Source organism: Protomyctophum bolini (genome assembly GCF_963924005.1).
Source record: "Protomyctophum bolini genome assembly, chromosome: 1".
NCBI lineage: Eukaryota > Metazoa > Chordata > Actinopteri > Myctophiformes > Myctophidae > Protomyctophum > Protomyctophum bolini.
Window position 1 is genome coordinate 7,563,670 of NC_137862.1, and position 16,602 is coordinate 7,580,271.

General features: G+C 41.8%; 1 protein-coding gene across 1 annotated transcript in view; it reads right to left on the bottom strand.

The window, feature by feature from the left end:
- The window catches only part of cpne7 (copine VII), a gene marked incomplete at both ends in the record, with an annotated part of 50,815 nt that overhangs the window by 24,991 nt on the left and 9,222 nt on the right, over nt 1-16,602 (bottom strand). The window contains 5 exons of the mRNA XM_080765705.1: nt 16-105; nt 224-307; nt 6,900-6,974; nt 10,057-10,131; nt 11,287-11,469. Coding sequence (XP_080621831.1) covers nt 16-105; nt 224-307; nt 6,900-6,974; nt 10,057-10,131; nt 11,287-11,469 — 507 coding nt within the window. The remainder of the gene's footprint in view (nt 1-15; nt 106-223; nt 308-6,899; nt 6,975-10,056; nt 10,132-11,286; nt 11,470-16,602) is intronic.

A 16,602-nucleotide genomic window follows, 5' to 3' on the forward strand; every position in this document is an offset into this window, starting at 1 on the left:
CCATGGTTCACTCACCTTGAGCTTCCTGTCCTCATCACAGCTACACAGAGAGATGAGAGAGACTTTAAAGGGCTCCCACACCGGGTTCAGGTTGTTTTTAATCACCTGTGAACGGAGGGGAAAAAAACCAAACACTGATTATTCCAGCGAAAAGGGGCAACCGAGCGCTGCAGGAAAATGATTAGAAGACACATAAAGCGAGGCGGCGTGCCGAGGCTTTTACCTCCGTTCTGTGCACAAGCTGTTCCGTCTCGTCGTCGTTAACGCGGTATATTTCCAAAAAGGGGTCTGACTTACTGAAGAGATCCTACGGAAACAGAGATGACAGTCAAATCAAAGTATTATCTATTAAGCAATGCAAGCATGTTTCACGTGAGTAGAACTCGGGTCCGCTCAGTAGCACACACAGGGCTGTATTTTGTATGTCTTAAGTACCAGGTCTTATTACCTAACTTGAGTAAACTAAAGACCTGGAGGCGTGATCAATGCTCTTTGGCCACGCAAAATACAGCCCACAGTCTCTTATATTAGGCACTATTGAAGAATAAATAAATAAATAACTCTCTCACATTTTGGGCCCTTTGTTCACTGCTGTGACATATCAAATAAGGACCAAAGTCCTCATTTGACATCCCTGTCAAATAAGGACAGCGACAGTCTCAAGTAGTGTCTCAAGCCACTGCTTGTTCAGGTCAATTGATTCTTCAAGGCAGAAAATACATGATTACCGTGTGTGTGTGTGTGTGTGTGTGTGTGTGTGTGTGTGTGTGTGTGTGTGTGTGTGTGTGTGTGTGTGTGTGTGTGTGTCTTTTTGAGGCAGAGAATGATAGCTAATGTCACATTTCTCGCCACATTAGCCTGATGCGTCTCCACGGGGACCAGAACACAGTGTGAGGTCACAGTAACCCTCTTTTGGTCGGCATGGCAACCACTAGCCAGAGGTGTCGGCTTGGACTGATGTGTATCACACAAGTGCATCTGTCATCATTTAATCATTAACAATGTGACCTGTTCATCACCCCCATTATCATAGTCATTTCCTCTTCAAATGCAAAAACATCAGACCCAACATTTATTGTTATAGTTACTGTGTGCGTAAAGCTGCGTACTCTCAACACTACTGTACGGCGCAGAATGCTGGAAAACAACAGAAAATGACATCCATAAACTATATCCACCTTCCACACATCATGCCTGCGAAAGATCCTGCACATATTCTGGCCCAAGACCATCTCAAACAATAACCTCCTCAACATCACCCAACAAGACAACATGCACAGCATAATCAACAAACGCAGGTGGACCCGGATTGGCCATGTGCTCAGAATGGACATCAATGCAATCCCAAGAGTCGCTTTACACTGACTGGACCCCAGAAGGAAAGAGAAAGAAAGGCAGGCCCAAAACGACATGGCGTAGGACGATGGAGAAGGAGCTCCAGCTACAACATCAGAGCTATGGGGGACCATAGAGAGGATGGCCAAAGACAGATGCAAGTGGAGGAACTTTGTTGCTGCCCTATGCGCCAGCCGCCAGCCGGCGTAATGGGGATAAGTTAAAAAAAAAAGTAGTGTGCGTGCGTGTGTGCCAATCAGGAGGCTCCCACGGCAACACCCATAGATATTGAAACCTATCGATGCCTCATTGGTCGCTGCAGTTCGTTGGAGCGACCCGTCAACAGCGTGAGGAGGAAGTCAAGCTGAAGGGCTGGAGGCACACTGCGTCGCTGCCACTCAAGTGACTAAACCGGCCAATCACAGTGTGTCTTTTCCGGGACTTATCAATTCAATCCAAGGGAGCTTTATTATTGGCATGTGGAAACAAACGTTTACATTGCCAAAGCAAGTGCCGCTGTGAAAGAGGGAGTCGCTCCTCTGATTGGCCTACCAAACGTCCCCTTTCTGTTACGTACCCGGAAGCCTAGCAAGCTTCCGCTATGCTTCGCTTTCTCAGGAAAGCTTGCCTCCATGTTGCCTCCCCTCGAGAGACTGGTGGTCCCTTATTGGCTGTTGACGTACGTTTCAAGGTTGGTATAGGGTCAGAACAGCAGTTTATTAGACATTAGTTAGTAGCAGTAAGTTTGCACACTCTGCTTGTGTACAAGTAGGCCATGTATGGCCTACTGGTGTGTAAGGCGCAAGTTGGCACCTCGACAGAGTGCATTTCTAGTTATATAATGCCACCATTTTAAAGAAATGTTTAAATTGTGTCGAGTCTGGCGTAGAGGATATTGCATCCTGTGCCAGAAAAGAAAAATCAATTTCAATAATTAAATAATTATTAGACCTGCTACTTTTATAATTGTTTTGAATAGGGATATTAGGGATAGTGTACAGTTGTTCATTCCGTGTGATAGACATGACCTTAACAAAGGGTTTGGTGGATGCGCCCATCTGCTGTCGCTCATGTTAAGATAAGCCGTCTTTAACCAAAAGGTTGATCAGTGTTGACTGCGATCATGATTCATGACAAAAGACAATCCATGTGGTGTAAATAATGTGCCTGATCGTTAAAATGATGTGAGAGAAATGAGCTCCTCAAAGTCATCTTAATGCCACACGGATTCCTTTGAGAGTAACCCAGTAATTCATCTTTATGAACTCTTGACATCTGGCATGTCTAATTCAGCTCTCCATCTCTCCCTCTCTCTCTCTCTCTCTCTCTCTCCCTATGCCTCTCTCTCTCCCTCCCCCTCTCTCTCTCTCCCTCCCTCTCTCCCTCCCTATCCCTCTCCCTCTCCCCCCCTCTCTCTCTCTCTCCCTCCCTCTCCCCCTCTCTCTCCCCATCTTTTAATTGGTGAACTTGGTCATTAAGTAGGCTTCTCTAGTATTTGGTGACAGCTACTGAAAATGAATGAGGATGAAGATGATAAATTATTACATAATTAGAACATTAGAACATCATTAAAAAAAAAGGTTGAAAGGACTACAAAGAATTACAAAGATTAGACATTTTAGTTTAAAGATGTCATGAAATGGCTTTTTGCTATATCTTTATTTTGAAGTTATCTTCTGAAATGGAGGTGTGCTTTTCTTCAACCAATCACCATCTCAGTGGACTGTCCCTTCCGCTTGATTATAGATCCTGCCGCAAAAGAACAAGGAGGCGTGGCCTTTGCGCTTAGAGGCGGGCCCACCGCCGTCTTGAGTGACAGGCTGTCAGCCAGGCACTAGGCACTGGGCAGGCACCGCTGTTAAAGGGACAGTTCACCCTTTTTGCAAAAGAATATATGTTAATGACGTTTAGAAGCTTTAGAACACATTCCTGGGGTTCTTTATGTGTGTAATATGTGGTTTTAGATATTTTAGATTGTAGCAGTGAGCCCGGTGTCTCTGATGTCATGGACACTGGGCTCACTTACTTCCTGGACTACATCTAGGGCTACATGTTGTCTCAGTAAGACAGCCCTCCCCTATCCACAAGGAGCAGCAGTGCACCAAAGTATTATGGGAATTGTAGTCCAGGGAGGAAGTGAGACCAGTGTCCATGACATCAGAGACACTGGGCTCACTGCTACAATCTAAAATATCTAAAACCACATATTACACACATAAAGAACCCCAGGAAAGTGTTCTAAAGCTTCTAAATGTCATTAACATATATTTTTTTTGCAAAAAGGGTGAAGTGTCCCTTTAAGAACACAATCGCGATGCGTCTATCTATCTAAAATATGAAGTATACCTTAGAAGGTTTTTTCTTTTTAATTCTCTAAATCCATCCAACCAGTGGTCCTTGGGTTTCAGGTGGTCCCCATTCGCGTTGAATGCCTGAACAACTCTGTTTTGTTAAAAACGGCTCGCTTGTGTAGGGCTTGTTTAAAAAACGCGTTTAAAATAACAATGCTATTCTGTTAAAAACGCATTGCGCATAGTGCCTGCCTGCCTGCCTGGCTGCCCGCCTGCCTGCCTGGCTGCCCGCCTGCCTGCCTGCCTGCCTGCCTGCCTGCCTGCCTGCCCGCCTGCCTGGCTGCCCGCCTGCCTGCCTGGCTGCCCGCCTGACTGCCTGGCTGCCTGCCTGCCTGCCTGCCTGGCTGGCTGCCAGCCTGCCTGCCTGCCTGCCTGCCTGCCTGCCTGGCTGCCCGCCTGCCTGCCTGCCTGGCTGCCTGGCTGCCCGCCCGCCTGCCTGGCTGCCTGACAGCCTGTAACTCAAGACGGCCGTGGGCCTGGCTGCCTCTAAGCGGAAGTGTTCTTTTGCGACAGGATCCATAATCAAGCGTCCCTTCCCCTCCGATACCGAGATCGATGGGCTTCACACATGTAGCTGCTTTGTGCACATATTTCTGGCAGAAGCCGTTGAGCCTTCTGCGTCGCGCACTTCTCATGCCAGAGAGAGGCAGCACTGAGGCACGTTATGCTACTGCACTATTGCCTATTATTTCCTACCTCAAATGTTTTCAGATGCATATATTTATTATTCATATAGAGACATATTTATTTTATTTAACCGTTTCAGTTTAAAACGGGTAATGCACCGTCCGACCGCATCATCTGGAGTTAGATCGATAACTCGATCGATAGGAACTTTTAACATTTTAACTTTAAACAGCATTAACTCCAATATAATAATAATAATATCTCAAACTTATATAGCGCTTTTTTGAGTACCCAAAGACGCTTTACATGGGGGGGCTTTACAGAGGTAACAACAAATAAATATAAAGGACACCCTCTCTGTTTGTGGAAATATTTAGTGGCAAATATTATAATTACGTTTTGTTCGTTGTTAAATTCAAAGCTTGGCATTGGTCACGGAGAGGCAACAGACATTGGCAGTCACAGCTGAAATCACAGCTGTTACTTACAGTAGGCTATATAATTTCACCATTAGTAACTCAGAAAGTGTACAACTGTAACCAAAATGGTAACCAATTGATTACATTTGTACACTCTGATTTAATTAACACTGAGGATTTTACTGTGGAATCTTGGCACTGACAGGAACCTCAAGCAAATATGCAGCAAAACATTCAATCTATACAGTACTACTGTCAACAATCTTACTGACACAGCTTGGGCAAATACAGTAAAGCCTAAAGTCGTGTCTGTGTTCACACTTCACAGTTCACAGCTCTTAGAGAGATATTTTTTACAATGTCGGCTGAAATGTCAAGTGTTGGCCTCGATCAAAAGCCACGTGTGAAAATGCACACAGGAAAAGGTCAGTGCGGTCCGCCGGTCCGGGGTCAGCATCACGCTGGCACGCTCTGTTATTGCTTTACAATAAACATGTTCTGCTTTATTGAATTGCCTTTCTGATCTTTGCCTTATAGAATCCCCCCCCCCCCCCCCCCTTGCTTCTATCTAAAACTATAAAAAGCCAATGAAGCGAGTTAAAGGTGAAAATAAATAATAAAGAATGTCCCCCTTGCAGTCGACGCTATCAGGCCCGGAGTCAGGATGAAGCGACTGAAGTGGAATTTTAAAATGGTGATGAAGCAAATGTTTCTATGTCGTAAAACAGTAGGTTATCGTCCTGCTCATTTTGTCCCATTTCTGCCCATTTCTTCTTTTTTGTAATCCTGTGTCTGGAAATATGGTGGTGTATATTGAACAATTCCCTTACCTTTTCCATGTGTTTGTGTCATGGCCATACAATGAAATGGGAATATTCAGGGCTGAATGCCATTTCGCTAACTAAAATGGCCTGATGGTCTAATGCTGTTTTAACCAAACAATAGCCTCGGAAATTCACAAATCAATTATGATTTAGGGAATCGGAGCCATCGGAATGTAAATAATAGATTTGTGAACAATTATAACCAGTGAGAGATGACTACTGATATGAATAATAATAATAGACATCACCAGACCTCCCCCTCTCTCTCTGCATTATTGGCATGATAAATATGTTCCACAACTCCGCATTTGGACTGTTAACCCCAGAACATATTGGAGTGAGGAGTTATTAATGGTGGATTCAAATTAGGGATCTCTCTCTCTCTCTCTCTCTCTCTCTCTCTCTCTCTCTCTCTCTCTCTCTCTCTCTCTCTCTCTCTCTCTCTCTCTCTCTCTCTCTCTCTCTCTCTCTCTCTCTCTCTCTAGCGTACTACTTCAAAGAAGGTGTTTCATACTGTGATCAATAATTTCTATAACACTTGTATCTCAGTGAAAATATAGTTATTTTCAGAATCTTTTACCAAATACAACCTTGTGGAGCTGTGCCTGGAGGACTCCATATTGATTTCTTCCATTTGTACGGCGATTATAGAACATGTTAAGGATTGATTACACATGTGGATATAATGCATATAAAGATCAATATGGTCCATTCCAACGCTCAAAAGCAGAGAGAGAGAGAGAGGGCTGTGCAGACATGCTACTGCTGTAGACACATGGTGATACCTGCTGGGCTCCAGGGCAAGTGATGCATTACTGAGTATACTTGGTCACGGTATAGAGTATCACATAATATCTCCCTCTCAACCTTCACAAAACATGAGTCCATTACATAAATCTCCATGAATGGTACAGTAGCTGCGTACCCACACATCCCACATGTACAGTACTGTACACATCCATGCAGACATTTATGCATGCAAAGCCTATATAGCCTGTCACAGCCTGATATGTTATCTATGTAGCAGTGTGAATGCAATACCATATTTAACCCATTAGGCCTGACCTCAAAAAGTTAAAAAAATAAATTCAAAACCCTCCAGTTTTCTGAAATAAATATTGTCACCATTTTTCAGAAATAGCAGACCTATACAAGCTCAAATAGCAGACCTATACAAGCTCGTAGCGCGCTATGAGCTTGTAGATCTGCTATTTTTCAACAGCTAAATTATAACATCATGTTTAAAACACCAAAAGGGGTTCCCGCAGAAAATGGGTTAATAAAAGGCATCCGAGGATGTAACCATGTTGGTATTTCTATCATGTTAAATCTACAATTTGTACCTTATCATCCAGCTTCTTGGCACAGAAGGAGAGCTCCACATATCCATTGTTGCCAGAAATCTCCTCTGCGTGCACCTGAGAAATAAATTACATTTATCAGTGACATTTCATCCTCTGCCTGGTTTGTTTATGCTCAGTGTTAATGAATCTCTATTGTGACACATAGAGTTGGAGTCAAGTCAACCCAGAGGATTTAAAAGATTTCAATATCTATACCGACAACAATCTTACTAACACAGGATTGGGTAAAAAAAACATGACGCTCGGACGGATGATGTTACTGTAATTCAGAGCCGATTCTATACATCATCTCCTTTTGACACAATGTCATTTCTTCATGCGATTGAACATGAAACTATAATTCTGTTCATCCTAATGTAGCTATAATCCTGTTGCTGTTGTTAACATGTTGTTAGTGGGAGTAGAGTCCATACATCTACACACTACTCTCTACATGATGGCATAACAAACAGTTTAAAATGAAGAGAAGGTCCCCCCCCCCCCCCAAACAAACAAGGCCAGATTAGTTTGCCATCACACCATGTGATTATAGTGAAGCTCGGAGACGTTTGGAGACTTTAATTTGCAACGGCAGGGCATGTCACAGTGAGACGTTTTTAATACCCCATTGTCAGGATTCATACAGCATTTCAGCTCTTCACCGAAAGAGCAATTTATACACATGTCCCCGTTTTGAACTTGAAATAGAAAATTCAACCCCATGACAGAAGCTTTAGGAACGTTGTGTGGCCAGAAGCTTTCACACAGAGTCATTTATTACAGTAGTAATTTACATTAAGACAGAAATAGATGCTCAGGGGACGGACAGACCGTTCGGGCCAGGCTTTAACTTTGATGGTGTGGTTATCTGGAAACACAAATTAAAATGCTGGTGTTGTACAGTAAATGTTTTGCTGCATAACCTACAAAACCATCATGATAAGAGCCTGTATGCAAGGTTGGTGAATTTGCAACTATGTCTGCTGTTTGTTTTCACTGTTTACTTGTTTGTTTTGTGTGTATAGGCTTTAGGCCTGACCTCAAAATTAAAAAAAGAAAATCTTCTAAATCCTCCAGTTTTCTGAAATAAATATTTTCACGATTTCTTTAAAAATAGCAGACCTACAAGCTCGTATTTGCCACTCTGTGGCACACTACGAGCTTGTAGGTCTGCTATTTTTCAATAGCTAAGTTATAACATAATGTTTAAAACACCAAAAGGGGTTCCCACCCCAAAATGGGTTAAGCCATTTGAGTCAGGATTGTCTTTAAAAATAATAAAAAAGACCCACACAGCACCCTCTGCTGATCTCCACTCATGGTTCACAGCCTGCAGAACATAATTATGGATCATGTGAAACTGGCTACAGCAGACGGAACTCCAGTGATGTTCATGTATGAAATATTAAAAAAAAACAAGTTCATGTATAAGCCGTGAAATTAGCATTTTAAGATATAGCCTATATGTACAGTAGCACATGCATGAGTCAACCTACTGTACTGTACTGTACTGTACTGTACTGTACTGTACTGTACTGTACTGTACTGTACTGTACTGTACTGTACTGTACAAGCCCTCCTCCCTGGCCTGTGTGTGTCTATGTCTGTGTGTTAGGCTGTGCAACAGTGACACTTGGTGGTGAACAAACGCTATAACACTATTTTCGTGATCGGACACAGCCAGGGACACATGGGACAGACAGACCCAGGGACACAGCCACACACATAGCTGTCTATTGGAGTGCTTGCACCACTCAAAAAGAAAAGAACAGTGTTACTCTTTCAGAAGATCAGTTTTCACTGCTCCACTGCACTGAAGCAACGAGAGAGATGAGCTGACAGTAACATCACAGTGGTTCCACCATCATTTCCCCCCCTCTCTTTACATTTAAAATGTAATCAACCATAAGTGTAGCAGATGGAGTTTCAAAGATGCTTACAATAATATGCAACCAACACTACTCTACATGAAGACATGTTGTATACATTAACCCTACCGTCCCTAATCTGGGCACGTCATGATGGAGGAAAACATTTGGTAATAAATAGTTGAATATTCACTCTGCAAATTCACTCTACAAGCTCACAAGAGACGTGTTATGAGTTTGTAGATCTGCAATTTTTGCTATTTGATGTACAAGGAGTTTAATTGGTAAACAAACAAGCCCTGTGGAATAAACCCTTTCTATCACTTGATCCTCAATCATTACAAGTCATTTTCTATTCAACAGTTACTGTCCTGCACAAGGCAGAAACTGCACTTTAGCAGTACAGTCAGTGTACACTGAATTAGAGTAAAATCAATACAGATACGTATCACCATGGCCAAAGGGAAATCACCCCCAACGATTTAAAAACCCTTCTTCTACCTCTCTGCTTTTTTTTCAGTATAACGAAGAAAGTAATGCCTGCAATGCTATGACTCAGTTAACAAGATTACTGTGGGGAAGGAAAAAAACAACGTCTGTGTTATTGTGATATTACTGTCGTTGTCTGAATGGCAGTATAGACAGCATAGTGTTTGCACATCTTCTTATACCGGTATCCACAAGTTTGATTCACCACTCCCATATATGTATGCTTCATTTTTAACTGCTGCTATTTTGTCTTCTTTTCTTTTTGTGTTTCTCGTTTTTAAACTGCCCTTGATTGTGATTTGCTACAGTATTATATGTCGTTTGTGTTTTTTAACCTTGTACTACTGTACAGCACTTTGGAACCGTGTTCTGAAAGGTGCTATATAAATAAAGTTCATTATCATTCACCCATTTCAGATGATACAGATTTGTATTGGCTTCCAAATGTTGTGAGAGGGGCCTATTTTACAAAGAAAATCATCATGAACATCAAATGAATCAAAAAGAACACACCGCCAAAACAAGCTTTCACTTCTGGCCACAGATGGCACCACAAATGCGACCAATTTGAAACCTATATGCCATGGAAATTGGAATTACAACGACTGCACTCACAACTTATGTTCACTCCTAGAATGCCACATGGCCAGTATGCGTCAAGCAGCAATGCATTCTGACGGGAACCTACGCTAATTTACTTGGATGAAACAATTACATTAACTGCACTTGACTCAGCCTTCTGCTTCTACTTCCACAGAGCAGTAAGGTCACTACCGTGATGTATATGGGACATTACATACCGTGATGGTGGATTTCCCTGCGTATTTCCCATACTTTAACAGCAAAGGCTTGACCATCTTCTTCTGGGCCACAATCTGCAACGAACAGAATAAACACGTGATTGTCCTTGAGCCCAGCTTGACCAGTACAGATGGATGTGAGTCAGTACTCTGAAACACGTCTGTGTATGACCGCATGCCTTCATTTTAATTGTGCTGCCTATTATTTCTTTTATACATTGAGTTTTGTGGAGTCGTGCAACTGTAAACTGCTGTTTGAATAAACTGAGTTGTGCTCGGTTTGTTTCTATTTGATCAATACTTGAGACAACTAGTACAAAGTAACAGAACTAACAGATATTAACCCATTGAGACCTGAGGCCATTTAGACCTGAGGCCTTCTAAATCCTGACCCGTTTCCAGTGTCCCAGAAGCCTTTGCGTTTTGTGTGTGCAGTATTGCCAGCTTTAGCAAGAGAAACAAAGTGGCCATGGTCTATGAAAACAAGCTCAAATGAGAATAGCAGATCTACAAGCTCACAGCAACACGTTTTAAGGTTGTACATCTGTTATTTTCAAACATATTGAGAATAATTGAAATATTTCTTACGGGGTCCGTGGCACAAAATATTTTCAGATGGATGTCCGTGGACAAAATGGTTTAGAAATGTGGGAACCACTGGTCTAAATAACATTAGGAAACAAGCCCAAAAAAACACACAACCAGCAACTACCATTATTTTCAAGCGACTTTACAGAAAAACAAGCCAACGGTTGCTAATAATAAGCAGACATGGCAACACTGGCTGAAGGAAGTGAAGCACTCGCAGTGTACCCAGACATACGCGACAAGTGGCGGCACGATGCCGCCTAGAGCAGGCGTCTCTTCTGGGTTTTTAAACAAGTGGTGGATGGAAATGGCGTTCGTCCACGGCTGAAACTTGCACCGCCGGCAAAGCGTTTCCGTTTTTTTGCTGACGCGTCAAGTTGCAGCCGTGCGTGAGCAGCATTTCCATCCACCAGCTGTTTAAATACCCGGAAAAGACGCCTGCTCTAAGGCGGCATCTTGCCGCCCCTTGTCACGTAGGTCTGGGTGTACCCACACACAAGGAGCCCCAGTACATTCCCGCAGAAACAGATGGATACATAGCCATGTTACATAAAGGGGTTCCCGGATTGAGAGGTATAACAACGAATAGGTGTTCTAACTGGGTTCAAAACCACCAATGAGGTCAGTCAAAACTACACCTACTTGACCAAGAGTACACTCCACGCCGCCCAGGAAGTCGTCCTCTCGAGTCCCAATGCTATGTGCGCCGTGGATGTCATAGACCTCAAACCGCAGCTTTTGAACCTCTTCAAAGTAATAGTCCAACATGAAGACCTTGGCAAAAACTGGGTGCAGGTTGCTCTTTATCACCTCCGTCCTGTCCAGCTGAATTGAAACAAGAGAGAACACAGTGAATAATTAAACACTAAACTGCATTTATGGAATATAATAAGAAAGTAGATTGTGTATACTCTTATTTTTTTTAAATATATGTTTATTGGTAGTAGGCATCAACAATTTAGTACAGTTTGAACATACCATTTTTTATTTTATTTTTCTCCCTCACCCCATCCCTCCCCCCAGTTATCGTCATCATTAAAACAATATAAAGACATAATATTAATAATTGAGTACAGACATACAAAAACAAACATACATACAGACATGTGATATAAACAGTAGGATACAAAAATAATAATTTAGGTACAGATAACAAAAACAATATAAATAACAAAAAATAAAATAAAATAAAACAAAATAAATACAATTATGAGTTGGGTTATTCAAATTCAAAAGATATTCACAAGTTGTTGGAAAAGATTGTGTTCGGAACGTTGTCATACATCACCCTCTATACACAGTTCTATTATTATGAGAAAGCAAAAAAGATTGTGTATACTCTGAGACAAATAAGACATGGTTTATGCATGCCTGTGCTAGCATTGTTATACAGTGTAAATATCAAACCTCTGCCTAGAGAATCAAAGGAGATCGACCAAAAGGGGCTTTCCAAAATCTTAGCTCATAAGTGAGCAGAGCTTTCTCTGCACCCATGACGTATCTCCCACACAGCTTCATGAACATGTACAGTAGAGGTTGAACAGTTTTCTTGAAAACATTATCACTTCTTCTAATTATTTAGAGATGCATGATTACATATTACATTTGACCTGATTTAAAAAGGAAAGAAATGTGGTCTTTGACCAAAATCAATTATTTTGTTCACCCTCAAATCTAAGAGCCAAGAGCAGAATCTGTTTCTAAAACTAATCTAGCATTGTTCGATTGTCTATAAAATGGAGAATGAATGACTTTGTAAAACAGTAACCATGTTGATCTCTGCGAGGCCGAAGGCAGGGAGATTATATTTCTTGCAAATGACTATACCAATGTAGCCCCACAAGCAGAACCCAAATGGTACTAAAGTTCTGGCATTTGGTAGACTTTACCCCATTGGGTCCTATTCCACGGTCGGGTGCCACCTGGTACCGAACAGAAATAAACATAAATACGTCGGATACGTCGTTGCGGCGCCGTTTGAGGGCTTCTGTTTGTTTGAGTTATTCTGAATGTGTGAACTATAAGTACCTATAAATACCGCTGCGAATTCTCCTGTGCCGCGGAAGCCGTTAAGTATTTTTAATCTATGTTTGATTAAAAATGTCGCTTCTTCCTACCTTGTTTATTGACACCTCATTGTACCGCCTATCTGGCTAGCTAGTGGTGCTATAGCTATGACGTTAGCCGGCAAAGCCAACCGCACATCGGGAGGCGGTACAATAAACGGTAAATAAACAAGAGGAAATCAAAGCGACATTTTAAATCAAACATGGATTAAAAATACTTAACGGCTTCCGCGACACAGGAGATATTCTCAGAGGTATGTATAGGTACTTATAGTTCGCACATTCGGAAACCATAACAGGAAAAAATGTAGTAATACCGCGCAGACGGACTAAACGAGGAGTTTGTTTATATCCGCGTTCCAACAATTGCATTAGAAAATGTTGTAATGTCGAGGAACCCTACATAAAGCGATCATCCAAATTTCATAAAAGCTTTATGGAGGGTTCCGAGAGGGGCTAATACCAATGATGAGTGTCAGATTTCTTGTGCACTCTGACATCAGGAACTCAAACATATTTTTAGCCTCCACTAGGGGTGTCCAAACGATAACCGTTAGCCGAAAGTCCTGACTCAGCCATGCTCAGATATACAAGATTTGCAGACAATATTTCCGCATATCACACATATCACCCCTGCCACACACTATAATTTCAAAGGACCTTACTGCCACAATGTCAAAATGCTTTACAGGAAACACATGCACACACGTGCACACGCACAAATACTCACGCACACACATTTTCCTTTTCTCTCTCGTCTGTTCTATTGCCTAGATCTTGTTCTCTGCTGTTGTGTCATCTGTTACGGCCATGCCTGCCAGTTTCCCGTCATGTGGGAGTTCCGACTGTTTCAGATGGTGAATAACTCCTAGCTTGCATAATGTTTTCACAAGACAATAGGCATAGCCGTATACACAGACAATAGAGACATCTTCTATATTAATTCAAGTCGTTTGTTTGTAATCTCCGACGAGAAGGGGTTGTTTGCGACGTCAGAACAGAGCTTGATCACTAAGAGAGGAGGGTTTCTTATTGCCTTACTTTGCGTGGGACAGTCCCTCATTTCCAAGACTTTTCAGACGTCCCACAAATGAAGACCCTGTCCCACAATGTGACTGGCAGACATCAGTGTTGAAATGCCCTAGTCCCATTGTGGCAGATTACCCTACCACTGACTCATTTAATAGATGACAGACTGTTTTCTTGTGTTCTCCCCTAAATTATATGTTTGATGACTGTATGACTGTATGTATGTATATGTATGTATTTGGTTAAAATGGGTAGGGTTTAAAAAAAGGCAAGAGTTTGCTCTGGTGCACTGGCCTAAAAGTGGGTCCTTAAAAACTGCTAAAACTTCTGAGATGTATGTATGTAGGTAGGTATGTATGTATGTGTGTAGTATTTAAAAGGGGGGGCTTTTTTGTAAAAAGCCCAGCCCACAATACCTTCATATATTTAAAACTAATCCAAAATAGGGTTACCAGTGAAGGGCAAAATGCCTATTCACTGGGGACTATGCAAGGCAGAGGCGTCCACCCCCCTGAGTCCAAGTTAGGCTAGACCGCATACCTAAACCTAGCCCCTCTCGGAACCCTACATAAAGCTTTTATGAAATTTGATTGTCGCTTTATAAGTAATCAAAGTGTCAGAAACTTTACTACATTTGGGTTCTGCTTGCGGGGCTAACCTAAACCATGGTCTGAAACTGTCCTCTAAAACCCAATGGTAAAATGGATATAAAAATAGACATTAATAAAACAACCTAAAACCATAAAAGAGTAAAAGTTCACAGCAAGGCCTGGATACCATTTATTGATTTTACAGATAAATGAAAAGAAAGGGATAAAAATCAACTTCTTTCATTAAGACCAGTGGGTGTTACAGTATGTATGTATGTATGTATGTATGAGGACACAAAAATGGGTTAAAGTCTCACCTTTATTCTCTAAGTCGTGAATCATGTTTGGAGAATGTTTGACATGTGTTACCACAGTGCTTCCTGGTGCTGACCTGTGGGGAAGGACCCGATTGTAGCATGAGGCTGCCTTTTATAGTGCCTGACTCCATTGTAGGGAGCATGCTCAGTTCATCCCAGTGGATCAGACCAACTGTTAGGGTTGGTACGGTCCAGTGGGAGGGGCCTAGCCTATATTTAAGAAGGGGGACCGGCTACCACTGTCTGGCAGTCGATGTAGGGCTGTAGACCAGGAGGGCCAACCTATTTGGCCATTGTACAGTAGGTTGTACTGTTTTAGGGACACCGTTTTTGACACTTGAAAGGTGAATGCATAAAATAGTTTGTTTTTGCTTAAGAAAACTCTGGCTTCCTATTTTGAGTATCCTGCTCATTTGAACACTTTTTGAGGTTTGAGAACTGTGTCACGTGCCTTTTGTGCACACACTACCCTCACTCAATGACTGTTTTTCTGTCATCTCTCTTCCTGCAAGATGTGTTTTTAAGCCTGTGAAAATAACATGAGAAATATCCCCTGGCCTAGGCTACAAACCAATACCAAGTCGACCATACCACCCATGACGACCAAAATTAGCATTTTAATGTGAGACACCAGAGGGGTTTAATAACAAAATGTGGTGGAATATGACATCAAGGTATTAAGTAATAAATCGGTAACCCTGTCCCACACAAGTGATAGCCTACTTCTGTCCCTCAAATGAACAGTTTGGATCTGGTCACCCTACTGTAGGCCGTCTGACTGAAAGGGTCGGTGGATACGTTTTAAGTAGCTATATGCAACTATATGCCCAGATTCAAGTAGGCTGCATGGAGCAAAGGTAGTCCCTCACCAACACCAACTACACAAAGCATTTGGCAATTGTGGTGGACATTTTGAGGCTTGTAAGTGTTAAAGGTATATACAAAGAAACTCAACAAATATACAGTAGTACTGAGAGCACCTTTCTTAGTTTTGTTTTGAAGGGCTCTGTAGTAGCAGTCAGAAATGCACTCATTCATGGGCAACCTAGATCTGTCAGATTTTCCAAACTTAAGACTTTGAGTTCATTGTTATTGAAAACTTGGCCAACGTGTTTGTCAGAGACTGCCAAACAAAGAAACACTACTCAGTTGAAAGTCCTGACTCATGCTCAGCCATGCTCAGATATACAAGATTTCCGCATCTCCCACTCTCTCACACACACACACACACACACACACACACACACACACACACACACACACACACACACACACACACACGTTATAGCCCCACAAGGAGGCCAATTTTTTTAACAGTAGCCTACTCCAAATCGGTACACAGCAACTCTATAGTCATTAAGCGAAACAGTGTGCAGCTGTGTTGAACAAAACAGGAAATACATTTCTTCACACATTTAAGTGGCAGTGTCCCATGAATGCTTGTCAGAATGTGAACGCTTGTCTTTAATTGTTCCATATAATTATAAAAAGGGTGTTTTGACTGCTTTATAATATTTTACCATTATTTTATAATCTATTATCTTATTTCACCATTATGGTTGCTATAATTCTGTAGACTAGTCAAATAATAATGATACATAAATAAAAACAAACAACACATTAATCTACTATGATTATTATTTTTTGTTAAAAGCATGCTTGTGTCAATCATGCATTAAAGCACTATGAAGAAATCATGATATTGTTGATCAAGAAAGTATGTTTTGGATCCAGCTCCCTGTCATTGAAGTACCAGATCAAAAACGTTACTTTGCATATTTTGTGAGTGAGCAAAAGTCATTGTTGTCCTCTGCAAGTGAAGAAAAAGATGATGGCAAGCTAGACAATGAGGAGCAGGCAAGGCTGCAAGAGGAGGAGAGTTTGCTGCACTGAATATTGACCTGTAGCTGCATCCAAGTGTTGCTGTGTAATTTTGCAATGACGACAAACAAGCAG